Genomic DNA, 16,136 nt, shown 5'->3' with positions numbered 1-16,136 from the left:
GAGCCAAAAGGAGAGATGATTCCTTGAGCCAGGAGGGGACCCCTGCCAAGCTGTCTTTTCCTTTAATTCCATAAAACCCCATGCATATTGCACTCATTGCAAATTCTGGTGGGGAAGATCGAAACCCAAGTAGCTGACATTTTGAAACATTGTCTTTCAAACTTGTACTGTCCCTTGCTTCCATTGATTTCCCATTTAAGAAATCTGTAGGAGAAAAACAAATTTGAGCAAAATTCATTGGTCTAAGATGAGTTGTTAGAGCCAAATTATGCCCCCCCCTTTCCACCCTGAGAAGAGCTCCATTTTTATTATGAATGTGATACATCTTTGTCTTGTATTGTGCAGCCATAAGGCTCTCATAGCAAATCGACCAAGTAAATCAAGAGCCTGTTAAAAAGCAATATGGATGCTCCAAACACAGACATTTCGGTCTTACTGGGTCACTGGATATCTTTATTTTTATGGCCACTTTCAAGAAGCAGATCATTTCGGTTGGTTCTGTTTTCTTGCTCTATTTGTACGCAGCCCACTGGCTTTAGGTGAGACATTTATTTTTCAGAACGTTATTACCCTTTGCATGCAGGGCCCAGCCCCTTTGATATGGTGGTCACCAGTGTCATTACCAGGAACTATAATGTAGCTGACTCTGCAAAGGAAATCTATGCCTTGAAGGAGCATTTTGAAAGGAAATTGATTCAGAGCTTCAGAGTGAATTACTATTTGTATGTTTAGTTAATTCTAAATAAATGTTTGAAGGACCTTGCTTAATTTGAGAAGGGAAGAAGAAACATATTGGATGTTATAAATGGTCTCAATCCAAATTCTTAGCTTGGCATTTTCACATTTGAATGTTTTATTTACATCTATTCAAAATTGGAATACCTTTCAAGGATAATTTTATTATTGAGAGATTGATGACAACTCTTAAGATCTACATTACCAAAGTATGGGATTAAAAAAGGAAGATAGCAGTCACTGTCACATGTCAGATTGGATATAAGCTTCACTTGGCAAAGAGTGAGAATGATGAGTTGTATTTTAAAACAAAAGATCCTGATGGTAGGAGATGAGGGTGGGGAGGGGGGAGACTGCACTGGGGCACAAGGGAACTTCTGCAGTGGTGGACATTGTCTGTACCTTGATTGGGATGGCAGTTTCACAGGTATAGACATTATCATAACTCATCAAACTGTACACTTAAAATGTGTGCATTTTATTTTATGTAAATTCTAACTCAATAAGGTGGATTTTTTTTTAAAGTCCTGTTGGGTTTAGAATTAGGCAGTGTTGCTTCTCCTTTCCAATAGCGAAATGGAGGTCTAGAGAAGTAAAATGACGTGTCCTGAGTAACTTCAAAGCTCAGCAGTTTGTCCAGAACAAAGCAAAGGATGCAGGCCTGGAGCTCACTGAAAGTATTTTGTGTCCTTAGCGGTGCTGTGTTGTTCCAATTACATGTACACAGAGTAAAATGAACTTCTCCATCCCTTTCTCTTTGGTGAGCCTGTATCCATTTGTGTGCTTTGTTGTAAGATATACTCAGGAGCTTATTCTTAAGACTGATATTTGTATCTTCAGCACTGAAGACAGTGGCCCAGTGGTTCCGAATGTTGAGGCTGACCACACAGTGTGTTTCATATACGTTTATGATAGGCCATGTTGTGCACCCAGTTATGTGGTTTTTATTATAAGCAAGAGTTCCCAGAACTAATTTGTCTTTAAGGAATCCCTGTGGATCTTCTTATAAAGAATGACATAGGCTTTAAAAAACCATTGATATAAAGCATATATGAGATAGTGAAAAATAAAGAAGAAAGAAAAAATTACTTAAGTTCTGCTACTTAGGAATAGACTGTTAACCTTTTTTTTTTTTAAGATTTTATTCTATTTATCTGAGAGAGAGAGACACAGACTGTGCAGGTGAGGGGAGGGGCGGGGTGGGGGAGAGAATCCCACGCAGACTCCCCGCTGAATGTGGAGTCAACGAGGGGCTCTGTCTCACGACCCTGAGATCACGACCTGAGCCAGAACCAAGAATCGGATACTTAACCCACTTAGCCACCCAGGTGCCCCGATTACTGTTAACATTTGAGAGACTGTCTTTTTAAGTGTCGCTCTGTTTACAATGTAACCTGTTTTTGTTTTTTATTCAACAAAATGATGTTGTAAATTTCTTTCCATATCTTAACCAAGTTCCCAGTTATTGTTGGGTATTCAGGTGGTCCCCGGTTCTTCATCATTAGGTAATGCTGTGATGGACAACCTTGTCCACGCTTCTTTCCCTGTTTGTCTCAGCAGCTCCTTACAAGTACATTTCTTGAAGCAAAATGTTAGCCGCTGCATTTGCCGTGATTTAGAATGTTCTAAAGGGGGGGGGGTTCAGATACATCAAGTATTGAGTTTCATACCCCTTGGCCTCCGTTTACCAAACGGTATTTTTCTTCCCCTTTTGTTTTGTTTGTCTGTGCAGTTGCAGTACCATGCAGGTCTGGCATCTGGCCTTTTAAATCAACAGTCCTTGAAACGCTCTGCTAACCAGATGGGAGTATCTGCTAAACGGAGACCGAAGGCTCAGCCCACGACTCTTGTCTTACCACCTCAGTGAGTAATGGGTTTGAAACAGTTCTTTTGTCCTGGGTGAACTCTCCTTGGTGCTTGTTTTTGGTGAATGGAAAGTTATTTTTTGTGAAATTGTTCTTCCTTTTGCCAAGGTACCTGCTAAGATTAGAAACAGCACACAGGTAACATCGTTTTGCATAGATCTTAAGTGATGCAGTTATGATGAGCTTCGTAATTGACATACTTTGTGTGTGACTTTTCCACCTAGGATTTAAAGATACCTCATAGCCTTTTCTTTATTTCCTTGTCACAGTCCCAAAGTTGGCAGAGCCTAAGTACGGTTGTCCTTATTTCACCGATGAGACAGCTGAGGAGCACATTTTGATAAGCTGCAGGCCGCCTAGAGAATCTGGGGGAGCTGGGATTCGAGTCGTGCTAGGCTCACTTGTTCTCTTTTAAACTCGTAAAATGTGAGCCCTTCTTTTTCCTAGTAGGAGAGATAAGAGATACTGTGAGGTTCAGAAATGTACAGCGTGGTGATTGTTTTCACATGTGCATACCTCCATGTAGCTCCACCCAGATCAGGCCATTTGGCCACCGCTTCCAGAATCCCGAGAGGGCTCCTCCCCATGTTCCCAGTCTGTACGCTTGCTGCCTCCCTGCCCAGGTTTAGCACTGTTCCACCTTCTTTGAACGATTGATTTTTACCTGTTCTTGAACTTCATATCATTGGAATCACACAATGTGTAATCTTTTGTTATCAGCTCTTTTTCACCCAGCATAATGTCTATTAGATTTATCCAGGTTGTTTGTTCTTTTTTGTTGCTATGTAATATTCTTTCGACTATGCCACAAGGGATTCATCTGTTTACCTGTTCGATTATTTTGTGCTAGAAGCCCTGGTAGATGAAGGCCAAGGCTCACTCTGTGTGGAATCAGAAATGTGAACACGCCAGTCTTTGCTGATAGCTTCCCTGTGGCACACACACTCCCCTGAGCTAGGCAGTACTCCCAGACGGCTTGGCTGGGACTTTAGACACGTTCCCTAGCCTGTCCTGCCCTCCGATTGTACCCTCTTTTGGTTACAGGCTCAGTTACAAACTACAGTTGACACCTTGAACAATGCAGGGGTCATGGGCACAGTCAAAGATCTGTGTACCTGTGTATTACTTTTGGTTCCCCCCAGACTTAACTACCAATAGCCTAATAGTGACTGGAAGCCTACAGATAACAGAAACAGTCGATTAACATGTATTTTGTATGTTAAGTGTATTATATACTCTATTCTTACAATAAAATAAGCCAGAAAAAAGAAAATGTTATTAGGAAAATTATAAGGAAGAGAAAATACATTTATAGTACTGTATTGACAAAAATATCACATATAAGTGGACCCGTGCGCTTCCAGCCCGTTCAGGGATCAGCTGTACATTTTTAAATTTCCAGTCCAGAGGAGTGTTTCCAGGTGAGACTCAGTTGTTTGCCTTTACGCAAGATTTCACTTATTTTCTGTTTGATTAGCAAATATTGTTACCTGTTATCTGCAGGCACTGTCCTAGGCTGTGGAGGATACAATCATGAGCAACACAGATGTGGTCCCTTCTTCCTGAAGCTTTTTTTTGCTGGGGAAAGAAGACCAAAAAAAACCCAAAAAGTCCTAAACAAATTAACAAATTAATAATTTCCGGTTATGATTGGTGCTTAGAAAGGAACACATAGGGTAGAAAGGGATGGGATTGGGGAAACTGCTTTAGACCGGGTGGTCAGAGGCCTCTTCAAGGAGATGGCGTTAGGTGGAGAGAGGCCCGCAGAGAGCTGGGACGTCACGGAGGGTGCCTCAGGATCTCTTCCCTCATCACTGGACACTTGAACCACCATTTCTGTGATTTTCAGGTTTTCTTCACAATTAACATTTGCTTCCAGGAGAAGAGTAGCATAACCAACCAGCCTCCAACAAGTTATTTTTTGCCTGCTGCATGCACAGGTGCACGTTTTTCAGACACTTTGAGTGATGCAAAGTAGAGAATTTTCACTGTTTGGTAGAAGGCTTCTGAAGGAACATTATCTGTTGTTCTCATATGTTGATTTGGTGATTCTGCAAATCTCCAACTTTCAGCTCTCCAAAGTCTAATGGGCCTTGTAACTTGTCATTTTCCCTGCATGGATTGTCTACTGAGGCAAGATGTTTGGTGAGAAGTGAAAGACTTTCTAATGGTCCCATTAGACTGGAGCCAAAAAGTGTTTGTTGCTAACTCTCTCTTGACAAAAGTCAGCTCTTAGTCCATCTGTTCGCCATTTGTTCATTTGCATTGGCTTGAAACCTGTTTACAGGTGACATGCTATTATGAGGACACTTAGAAACTATTTTAAGCACCAAGGCAATCAACAGACTCTGTTCTCATGCCAAAAAAAAAAAAAAAAATGGAGGTGTTCACAACTGTCATTATAAATTTATAATAAATCACTCAAAATACTTAGTTTCAGAGAGGAAAGTGGTTACTGTGTCCTAAGAATACAACTTTGGAATGATTTCCTATACTTAGTAGCCTGTCTCCTGTGAAAATTGACTGCTGCCTTTTCTTTTCACATCATGGAGCTTTTGGGGCTTACGCTATTGTGGATCCCTTCAAAGACCTGTCCAGTAGGCAGGATCTATAGCTAAAGGACATTGAATGCACTTTTATTGAGCACCTACTATGTGCTTCTTATTGTGGTAGAGTCAGGAATAGAAATACCAGCAAGACAAAGCTGCTGGATTAATGGAATCCAAAAATTTTTAAATTAAAACATAGGCCACTAGTAATATATACATATTGTAGACCTTGAACAAACCAAAGATGACACGAAAGGAAAACATAATAATACCGTCACACAGAGAAAGTTATTGCTAAGGTTTTGATGGATATTATTCTCAAATTTTTCTATGCATATATAATGTTTAAAAACAAGAAACAACCTCCAAAAAGGATTATATTGTAATGTTCTGTATGACATCTCAACGTTTATTGAATGTAGTTGTTAGACTTGAAGGTCGTGCAGTTTTATCTATGGAGCATTTAAATTTGCATAGTAATCAGCCATGTTGTGGTTGTATTCTGTAGACTATTGCTAATTACAAAATTTTATTACAAGCATGGCATGACCATAAACTAACTTTGTCATTAAGGAAATCCCTTATAAAACAACACCCAAACCCTCCAGGACTGGTGCATTAGTCATCTATTGCTGCATAACAGATCGCCACCAAACATGATTTGACAACAGTAAACATGATCTCTCACATTTTTCGTGGCTCAGGAATCTGAGAGTGGCTTGGCTGGGTGGTTCCGGCTCAGTCTCTCAGAAGACTGCAATCAGCTATCAGCCAGAAATGCAATCATCTGAAGGTTGGACCGAGGTTTGGAGGTCTTGTCCAGGGTAACTCACTCACATGGCAGGCAAGTTGGTGCTGGCTGTTGACAAGAGACCTCAGTCCCTCTCCATAGGAGGCTTGAGTACCCTCATGACTTGCGGGTGACTTCTCCCAGAGCAAGCCGTCTAAGAATGAGAGCCAGGCAGAGCTGATCCTTTTTATGACCTAGCCTCCAAAGGCACAGCATCCATTCCACCCCATTCTGTTGGTTAGAAATGAGTCACTAAGTCTGACTGATGTTTAAGGGGAGGGGATGAGGCTCTCCCTTTTGAAAGAAGGATTGTCAGAGAATTTGTGGATGTTTTTTAAAACCACCGCAGTTGCCAATGAGGAGAGTCATTGCATAGAGGGAAGAATGGCTGAGCCTGTAAGCCGCATTCACTTATTTATTCGGCAAATTATTTACTCAGGGCCTACAGGTGTTTGGTCCTATGCGCTGTGCTGGGGATTTGGAGATGCATAAGATAGAATTTGGCTTTCACGAAGCTCTGAGCAGAAACAGAGGAACGAACAAGTAGCAGGGAATCCTAGTAATGTGTGCCAAGTCCTAATGACATGATCCCAGAATGCTCAAGAAGGCCACGGGCAGGGTGCTGAGAGAGAGCCACACTTAGGGAGGCCTAGCCAAACTTCGCTGGATTTCTCCACTGCCAGGTGAAGGATGGAAGCTTGACTTTATTAAGAGGGCTTGATGCTTTCTCACACAGGCTTACGGGATTCTAAGGAAAGGGTTTATTTCTCGGTGGAGGAAGCCAGTGGAGGACCAGTGCTGGGCTCCGTACTCACCCTCCTCTGGACCTCTGTTGAACAGTGACAGACGGGTTTTTGCACTGGCTCGTGTCAGCGTCTGGATGGTAGTAAGTCTGCCACAACAAAACGGCTGGCTCTGCCTGAGTGTGCTGAGACCACAGGCCTGGCAAGAATGCAGGAGATGTGTACAGTGTGTTTGTTCTTAAATGCAGTCGGCTTGAACAGTAGTCTTCGAAGGCTCTGATTCTCCCCTGAGTTCCCATAGGATTAGTGATTCATGGGATTAACGATTCCTATATTTCTCCTCCTCCAAAGAAGCTCGTAAGAAGACAAAGATGCTGTTCGTGATGAAAGATCTCTTATCACGTGTTAGCATTCAGAGGGGACTGACGAAGCCACCTCACTTCTGTGATTCCCAAGTGGTCATGTTGAGTCCGTTGTGGAAAGGGCCCTGTCGTTTTCAGAAAGGAGCTGTGTCCCCTGTTCCTGGGTGAACATTATCAGGCTTTTGCCCCTTGTAGGAATGAGATCAGCTAAGAGTGGCTGTCTTGATTGATCTGCAAGTTGCCTATTGAGATATCTGTGTATGTAATACATGTCAGATGTGGCCATGTTTACTTGTGCTCTCTTAGATAACAGTCTCACATTCACGACACACTGTTCAGCCTGCTTTTGTGTTAACATCGATACGGGTTTTGATCCATATCGTCAAGCCGAATGGCCTGGGACACCTGGCGGCGGCCTGATGAAGTGCTGACTCGGTGGCAGCGAGGTGAGCGAATACTTACGTGTTCTTACTTCGCACATATAGATCTCATTTAGATTCGAGGGGAAAAATTGTTCTACAGGAAGGTTATTTTTAAAAGTATTAACCTCATCCAGCCCCTGGAAGTTGTGGGGACAGGCAGTTTCTTTTGTGTCAAGTTATCCTTCGTGAAAAGGTCCTGCCGGCTCAGTTAAGGGCACTTTTCCTTTCATAGGCTACCTGTCCTCTGGTCACTCAGGAGGCACTGTCCGTGCTCCCAGCCAGGGACAGCCCTTCCTCTCCCCCACCAGGTCCACGCTGTCAGCTGCTCCAGGCCATTCGGCCACTGGTCTCCTCTCTCTCCCGCACCATCAGGATTCCCCTTTCTCCTGGCTCATTCCTGGTAGCACACAAGCGCGCTCACCCACACCCTCCTCCCGCGGGAACGCTCGGCTCATAATCCCACTTCTTCCAGCCCCCAGCTCCTCTCTCGCCACTTCACAGCAGGACTCCTGCAAAGAGTTGACTTCTCTCCAGTTTCTCGGTCAGACCACCACTGTTCTAATTTCTATCCCTATACCCCAGTCTTGCCTCTTCTAGAACTCCACATAAATGGAGTCCCGCGGAACATATTTTCTTTCCGGTTTCTTTTGCTCCACATGATGTTTTGGAGATTTCGTTTATGTTGTATATGTCAGTGGTGCATTCCATTTTATCGCTGAGTGGTATTCCTCGATATTCTTTGGAATCTTCCAGTACCATTTCCTCAACATTTTGCATCTGTTTCAGTATTATCTACCACCCTTCAGAGTGCAGGGAGTCTTCATGCTCCTGTTCTTGAATGACCTACCTCAGGTTTGAGTAACAAAAACACCACCACCAAAACAGCATGCAGGACAAGTGTTGCTGGAAAGAAATGCCACCAGTTCAGGAGGTAGCAGGGATAATGACACGGCGTGTGCACCTCGGGGTTCCAGTGTTTGAACAACAGATTGCCTTCGGTAGGGCCTCTCATTTGGCTATGGGAGTTTAACTGACAGAGGCTCATTTTCTGCCACTGCCTTGCACACTAATTCCCAGGAAGATCATCGACTTGAAATTACACACGGTGCTTATACAGATGATTGGATTCTTTCCAAGATGTGTGGTAAATGCCGCTTCTGTTCTTGAAAGGCAGAGCCTCATGTTGTCTTTTGCTTAATGTGAGACCAACAGGAATCACGGAGAGCAAAGCAGTGGCATAAATCTGTCCTTGGCGATAGTGATGAATGATGGTGGGAGCTTCTTGGGGTCATTGATGTTGAAGCCGAGCAAGGCGAATGTTTGCCAGCACGAAGTGCAGTAAACCCAGAGCCTCTTCCTGTAGCTTCCTGGCCATTACATCATTATCTTTTCTGCTGCTGATTTTCAAGACTTTTTTTTTTAACGTGTTTTTTTCTTTCGACCACACAGATAATCAAACTCCAGGGTTCTATAGTCACTGTCCCATTACAAAAACCTTGATACAGATGTTTGAGTAGTGACTGCAGATGCACTCACTTCCTTGCAGGGACCTAATTTTCTTCCTGATTACTTGAGCTTTGTTTTGCCTCATAAGGATCTTGATATTTGGTTGAGGACAGAATTTGGCTCTATGCTGATAAGTTTATATTAAATTCTTCAACGTAGATGATTATGGGAGCCCTGAACAAGAATATTTGACATCTCTTTTTGTTGGAGTTTAGCTTGCCTCGGAGCGGACCAACAGTGAGTAAACCATGAACGAGGGGCACCCTGATTCATTGCCACGAGCTTTAGAAATGCAGAGCATTGTATCCTGAATCCCTTTCTGCGGGGATGCTCATTCCACAGGCTGACTCTTCCCGAGCTTGGGCTGCTGAGCAGAGCAAGCGTCCTCCTGCCTGTATGGCATGTCCCCAAAAGGAAGTAGAGAATTTTGCAGCTGTGAGTTTTGGAAAAGTCATCAAAACTTGAGTAGGAACTCACTAAATCCTTCTTTCCCCTACTGGCAAGTATTAAGTAACAATATTCATTAAATACCACTGAGAGGCTGTGTAATAAAGAAATAATCCCAGGCCTTGGTGGCTGTAACTCTCCAGAAGAGTTGAAATTGAGAATATAATTAAAGATTAAAACATTGTTTGCATTCTAGAACATGGAGAAATCTTTGTCTCCATTGCGGGACCGTATTAATAAGGAAGAGATCAGTTTCCAATAACCAGCATGGCAGAAGCTCATTTTATTCACATCAGTCGTGTTTAAGCTGCCTGACTCAGTGCCACTCTTGCCTTTTCCCTACAAGGCTGGCGCTGCGTCCAGGAACGGTGAGGGGTACCGGCCCCATCTCAGAAAAACGTATCCACAACTCTTCGGGGTCCTGAGTTTGCATAGGAATGTGCACACAGCAAGGGTTACCTCACCTGCACGTAGGTCTTCAATCCTGTAATTCCTTATCTCCCTCTGTTTCGTCAACAAAATTTTCAGCTAGTTTTCCGTACGAAGGTTAAAAGGCTGGTAGGAATGAGTGTGGCTGGCTCTTGTCAGGTTTTATGATTGTGACTAGGAAAGGGGGGAGAACCCTGTCAGGCCAGCTTGCCAGTGGCAGAAAGAAACCCTCAGTGGTCAGAGCTCCGTGCAGGGGGGCCGGGAAGAGTCCGGGCCTTGCCCGATTGCATTGTAAAACTTTAACTGCCCAAGCCCTGTTTCATCTGCTCCCTCTGCTTTTTTGTGGCTGCTCACTTTGTTTTCTATTTGCCTGGAAATAGAATCCAAAGGCATTTTGAGGCCAACGGTGCAGAATAGTCTTCCTACGTGTGCAGTCCACCCTATTGCCTTGCTCTCCTCGTTCTTCAGAGTCTCTCGTTGGGGGGTTCGGAGGAGACACACTCCGTGATGGTTCCTGCAGTGTCCTTTCTCGTGTGTTTATGTGCTCGTGTTATTGGCAGGCAGAGAAGGGAAGCATGTCTCTCAGTCTGTCACTGACTGGGGAAAGAAAAATGTGGTCCAGTGACTGGGCAGGAAGAAACCTTCAACTTGTAACCACTGTGACGCTTGACTTTGTGGCTCTTCCATGGCATTTGCCACTCATTGTCTGACTTGTGTCTTGGTTAGACTGGAAACTCCTTGGGAACTGGAGCTCCTGGCCTCTGCTTTCCTGCCTGGGCTTGTCTCAGGTGCTGAGGGCTGAACGAGCACAGCCTCTGGGCTAGTTCCCCTCCGTGCTACCTGCCAGCCCCTTGCCCGCTGGCCGATAAGGCTGAGAACATCTTTCTACCAGATGTTTACTGCTCGTGGCTCTTAGTAAAATGAGAGTATAAGCATTGGGTATTTAGATGGCTGGGAACCAGGTGCCATTTGGACCGACAGAAATATCTCTGGGGGAGGATTTGGAGGTGCCGGTCTGGCCCTGCTGTGTGAGGATGGAGAGGATTGGATCTGGAGGCTTGAGCAGCAAGCAGGACCTGCAAGCCAGGCTGAGGCCTTGTAGTGCGCTGCCACAGGGAGCAGCAGGCCCTGGGGGCTCATGAGCAGGGGCCGTTGTGTGGAAAGGGGTATATTAGGAAGATTAATCAAGTAGCAGAATGCAGTTAAATTTGTAGCTGTTTAAAAGATAATTGGTTCATGTTACTTATCTTTTATCCCCTCTCTTTGGGCAGGAGAAAAATCTCTGGGAGAAATAAACGAGGAATCCCTCATAAATATTAATGTAAAAATCTGTCTATGGAGAATAAATATAGGGACATTTTGTTTTAAATGCTCTATGTCGTTGTGCTTCATTAGCATATATGTTGTAAAAGATCCTTTTCTCCCCTCGAGAGAACCATATTTAGTTTTACTAATAGCCGCACGCTGAAATCTGTAGCCTGTCAGGATTGTCATACTTTTGATGGACAGAACTACTTTGCTCTCCTGCTTCAGCCAGAGGGTCTCCATACTCAGAAGTGCTGGCCCCTGGCGGGAAGCCAGTAGGAAGTCCTGGATCTTGTCTTATTAGCTAGACCCTCCGTCTGGACCTTTGCTTCCTGCTGTCTGGTCCCCTACTGTGTGAATGCGTGTGTGCGTGTGTGTGTGTGTGTGCATGTGTGTGTGTTTATACTGTCGCTCTGTAAGCATTGACCAAGCACTTTCTACAGGCTAGGTGTTTGCTTGATCAGGCTGGAACTCTTAAAAGTGCAGAAGTCATGCTGTCTATAAACAGAGGAGAAACAAAGTGAGTTCTACTTGAAACATGTTAAGTTGGAGGAGCTCATAGGTCTTGAGTGAAATGATATGATGGACCTGTGTTAGGATACTCCATCCTCCCCTTTCTCAGAAGTGTGTGTGTTGGGGCAGAGATGGGGGTGGAGAGAATATGATAAAACTTAGCTACTAGCTGTTGAAACTGGGGGAAGAGAGCGTGATACTGTCGATGAGCTCGTTATACTGTTTTATCTACTTTTATGTGTATTTGAACATTTTCACAATCAGTGTTTTTAAAATATAGGTCTGGAACTTGGATTGTTGTTGAAGAAATAGTTTTGGTAATCAGCTCCTTAGGGGTGGTAGGGGAAGTCTCAAGAGTGGATAGAGTTTGTCAGGGGTTGAGGAGGGAGACCAGAGGAGGCCGGCAGGAGGAGTCGGGGAGGGGTCCTGCCGCCCCGCCCGCTCTGCCCATCTTGGTGGCCCTTCAGCCCCTTACTGCCTGGTTCTGGTCCTGGCCTCACTCTCAGCCCATCTGTCCTTTGTTTATCTCAGACCTGGTATGACATAGATGAGGATTTAGGTCTCGGTGTCTTCCACAGATTCTGAATCAAAGAGAAATTGCATAAAATAGAAAACTATAATAAAGAACTTGGCCATTAAGCACCAAGTCAAATGTGGCAGCCTGCAGAATCAGTTTAAAAATTGTATTTCATTGTATCCGCTAATTGCATTTCTCCTTTACAAGGTGATTTTATCCAGGAAGACAGCTGTCTAGTGTGGTTATGACATCACTCTGGCCATTACTGGCGAAGGAAGAGAAGAAATGGGTGGTTGTGTAGTACAGCTCATCAGATAGAAGCTGGATCTTTTTTTTCCTCTTTGGATTTTTTTAAATCCATTTTTGCATAACAAAGAGCCAGAGTCTCAGGATTGTTAATATTTCACACTATATCATTCCCATCTAATGCTGTTGGGAACTGAAACTTTTTTTTTTTTTTAAGTCTTTCTGTTCTTTCTTAATGGAAACTAATTTTGGTGGTCTCTTGATGTGTATCTCTTTTTCTTTTTCTCTCTCTGTCATGTAGGCTATTAGTAACCCATAGATTTTGGCCCAGAAAGTCCCTGTTTAGGGTTGTAAGTGATCAAGAAGCAGTGAGCCAGTTTCTCTGTTCACTTGTGCCGAAAACTGTTCTATAACCTCTAACAAGTAGAGTGACCTCAGTAACATGAGGATAGGCATGAGTAGGAAGTGGCTTTGTCTCTTAGCTTGAGGCTTTTAGGGCAGGGTGAATTTTGATGATTTTGATTGGGTGATACTAGTCACTCTGATAGTCCTCATTCAGGAATTTTTAATAAGAAAATGTGAAAAAACCTGTTTCAGCTGAGACTATACTTCCTTCTAGCTTCCTGAGACGCTAGGTAGATCATCTCCCCAAGTCTGTGTACTTGTGTCATTGTCTTTCTCTTCGGAAGCAGTTTCTCAGCCTAGATTAAGCTCTGAGCTCAGGCCTGCTGGTCCTTGGGATGAGCTGTCAAGGTCAGTTCTCACTCTGGGGACATTCTGCTAGCTGGGTAGTACAGGCATACCTCAGGGATATTGCAGGTTTGGTTCTCGACCACCGCAATAAGGTGAATATTGTAATAAAGTGAATCAAATGAAAATTCTGGTTTCCCGGTTCATATAAAAATTATGTTTATACTATACTGTAGTTCTCTTAAGTGTACAATAACATTATCTAAGAACAGTGCACATACCTTAATTAAAAAATGCTTTATTGCTAAAGAATGCTAACTATTATCTGAGCTTTCAGCAAGTTGTAATCACTGATCACAGATCACCGTAACGAATATAATGCTAATGAAAAACCTTGAAATATTGCAAGAGGTACCAAAATGTGATACAGAAACATGAAGTGAGTAAATGCAGTTAGAAAAATGGCACTGATAAACTTGCTTGATGCAGGGTTGCCACCAACTTTCAATTTGGAAAAAGTACAATAGAGAGCGCAGTCAAACGAGGTAGGCCTGTAGTGGACTCAGTGGGCTCCCAGGCAGAGGAACCAGCCAGCCACGTGTGGGTACCCCACCCTTCTCCAGAGATGAGGGGGCCTTTTAAGCAGTGATTCCCAGCCCTGGCTGCACATTAGAATCATATGAGGACCTCTTCGAGGGGCAAAACCCCATCATCGATATGTTTAAACAGCTCCCAGGAAGATTCCTGTTTACGTGTGAGATTCAGAAACACTGCTTCAGGAGAGGGTGTAAGGAGCACTCCAGGGTTGGGGGGATCTGGGAAAACCATCATCAGAACATCTCTAGATCAGGAGGAATGACTGTTGTGGGGAGACTTGGCAGAGCTTATTGTTTATGGCTTAATGCCACAGTTGGGAACCTGTTAGAATTTAAAACTCAGAAGGAGGTGGATCCTAACTTGGTTGCTTCCTCCATCAGCTCGCAGATGTGCCCAGTGCTGCCAGTATGTTTCCCTGACCAGTTTTAGCTTGTTACCCTTGAGTCCACAGAAAAGACAGTCTGGTAATATTTTACTTTCCTCCTTTCGATAGATATTTTATTTTATATTGTGGTTTGGTTCCTCTAGTTAAATTAGTATCTCTAAACATGTTGCATTGTCATTAAAAACACTTAAATTTTTTATGTAAGTCAGAACTACACAATTCAGTTTGTTGCAAATCTGATGTGTAGTCTTTTTGTCTTTACATTTTTAACAGCTTTATTGTACCTGCTTAAAGTGTATAAAATTTGACATATGTATATACCTGCGAAATCATTGCCTTACTTACCATTATAAGATAATGAACATATTCTTCACCCTGAAAGTTTCCTCATGCCCCTCTTATGATTCTGCTCACTCTGCACCTCTATCCCCAGGTAACCACTGGGCTGCTTTTTGTCACTATAGATTAATTTACATTTTCTAGAAGCTTATATAAGTGGGATAATACAGTGTATACTTTTTTTAATGGGACTTTTTTACTCAGCATAATTATTTTGAGGTTCATCTCTGTTGTTGCATGTATCAGGAGATCATTTCTTTTTACTGCTGTATTGCATTCCATTGAATGGATATGACCACACTTTGTTTATCCATTCATCTGTTGCTGGATATTTGGGTGGTTTTTAATTTTTTTTTACTACAAATAAATATTCAGGTACAAATCTTTGTATGGACATATGCTTTCATTTCTCTTGGGTAGACACTTAGGAATACAATGTCTAGGCCATGTGGTAAGTGTATGCTTAACACTTTAAGAAATTGCCAAATTGTTTTTCAAAGTGATTGCAGTTCTAGTTGCTCCACGTCCTCACCAACACTTGATGTGGTCAGTCTTTTAATGTCAGACATTCTAAGAAGTATGTAGTGGTATTGCATTATGGTTTTCACATGCATTTCTGTAATGATTAATGATGTTGAGCTTCTTTTCACATGCTTATTTACCATCTGTATATCTTCTTTGGTGAAGTGCAGAAAAAAGGGTGAGGCCTACTACATGAGAAGGTACTTTTGAGAAAGGTCCTTTGATGGCTTTGAAAAGGTCTTCATATAGATCCTATCATAGATAATTTATTACGTATTGATTGATTAGTAAGTATCTGTAAAATATCTCCTGTGTGTGCATCATTCCACCAATTGCTGTGGGGAATTCAGAGGAAATAGTAGTCAAAGACTGGAGCACCTAGGAGTCCAAACCCTCCAGGTTTTGCTTGAATGTTTCATGGTGTTTCTTCACCTCGTTCGTCTTCTTTTTTATACCTGTGTCACAGCTGTGAGTCTAGAGTTGGCTGGTGCTGGGGACAGGCTTTTAATTTAGTTTGTCCTGATTTTTCTGGTAGGGGACTTGTCTTCCAACCACCGGAGTCTAGCCTCTTGCTGTTCTTTATCTTTAATTGGTATTTATTTGCAGCCTGCTCTACCTTTTATTAACTTTAAAGATTCAACAGATAAAATCTAATATCCATAATGCTAGGTACTGGATAAGGTCAGGGATGAATAAACCTTACTTTTAAGGAACTTAGAGTGTCCTGGAGAGACAAGTGAAGAGGCCATTTGGACCCAAAAGAAGGACATGAAATTGACCCTAGGGAACCAGGAAAGGCTCCCTGGAGGATTGGACTCGGTAAATTAAAATTTCCCATAAATGGACTTAAGTACAGTGCTGGTGTCTCATAGTAGAATGGCCTACAACGGGCCTGATATCTGATACCCCCAAAAAAGAGACAACAGGAAGGGGCAGAGGCAAGAAGCCATGGAGACAGGAATGGGACCTGCTGAGTAAGACCACCCCTACATCCTCACTCTTCTGCCCATGTCTTCTCTTGGAGGCCACCTCCCAGAGAGGTGAAGAGACGCCGCCCCCGCTGCTCCTAAGGAGGCTTGCTGGGACCCAAGCAGCTGCTTACCCCCACAGGGTCCTGTCACTGCTATCTTCCATGAGTGCTATGACGTGATTGGAAGACTGGGAAACTGCTGTG

At 43.2% G+C, this 16,136-nt stretch overlaps 1 protein-coding gene across 1 annotated transcript in view; it reads left to right on the top strand.

The window, feature by feature from the left end:
* The window catches only part of MED27 (mediator complex subunit 27), a 201,931-nt gene that overhangs the window by 61,408 nt on the left and 124,387 nt on the right, over positions 1-16,136 (top strand). The window contains exon 3 of the mRNA XM_028090530.1: positions 2,468-2,598. Coding sequence (XP_027946331.1) covers positions 2,468-2,598 — 131 coding nt within the window. The remainder of the gene's footprint in view (positions 1-2,467; positions 2,599-16,136) is intronic.

This window comes from Eumetopias jubatus, unplaced genomic scaffold, assembly GCF_037043125.1.
Source record: "Eumetopias jubatus isolate StellerSeaLion01/CBP00866 unplaced genomic scaffold, mEumJub1_p1.0 scaffold_15, whole genome shotgun sequence".
NCBI classification, from domain to species: Eukaryota; Metazoa; Chordata; class Mammalia; order Carnivora; family Otariidae; genus Eumetopias; species Eumetopias jubatus.
The sequence above is the reverse complement of the archived record's forward strand: the minus strand, read 5'-3'. Positions and strand labels throughout refer to the sequence as shown.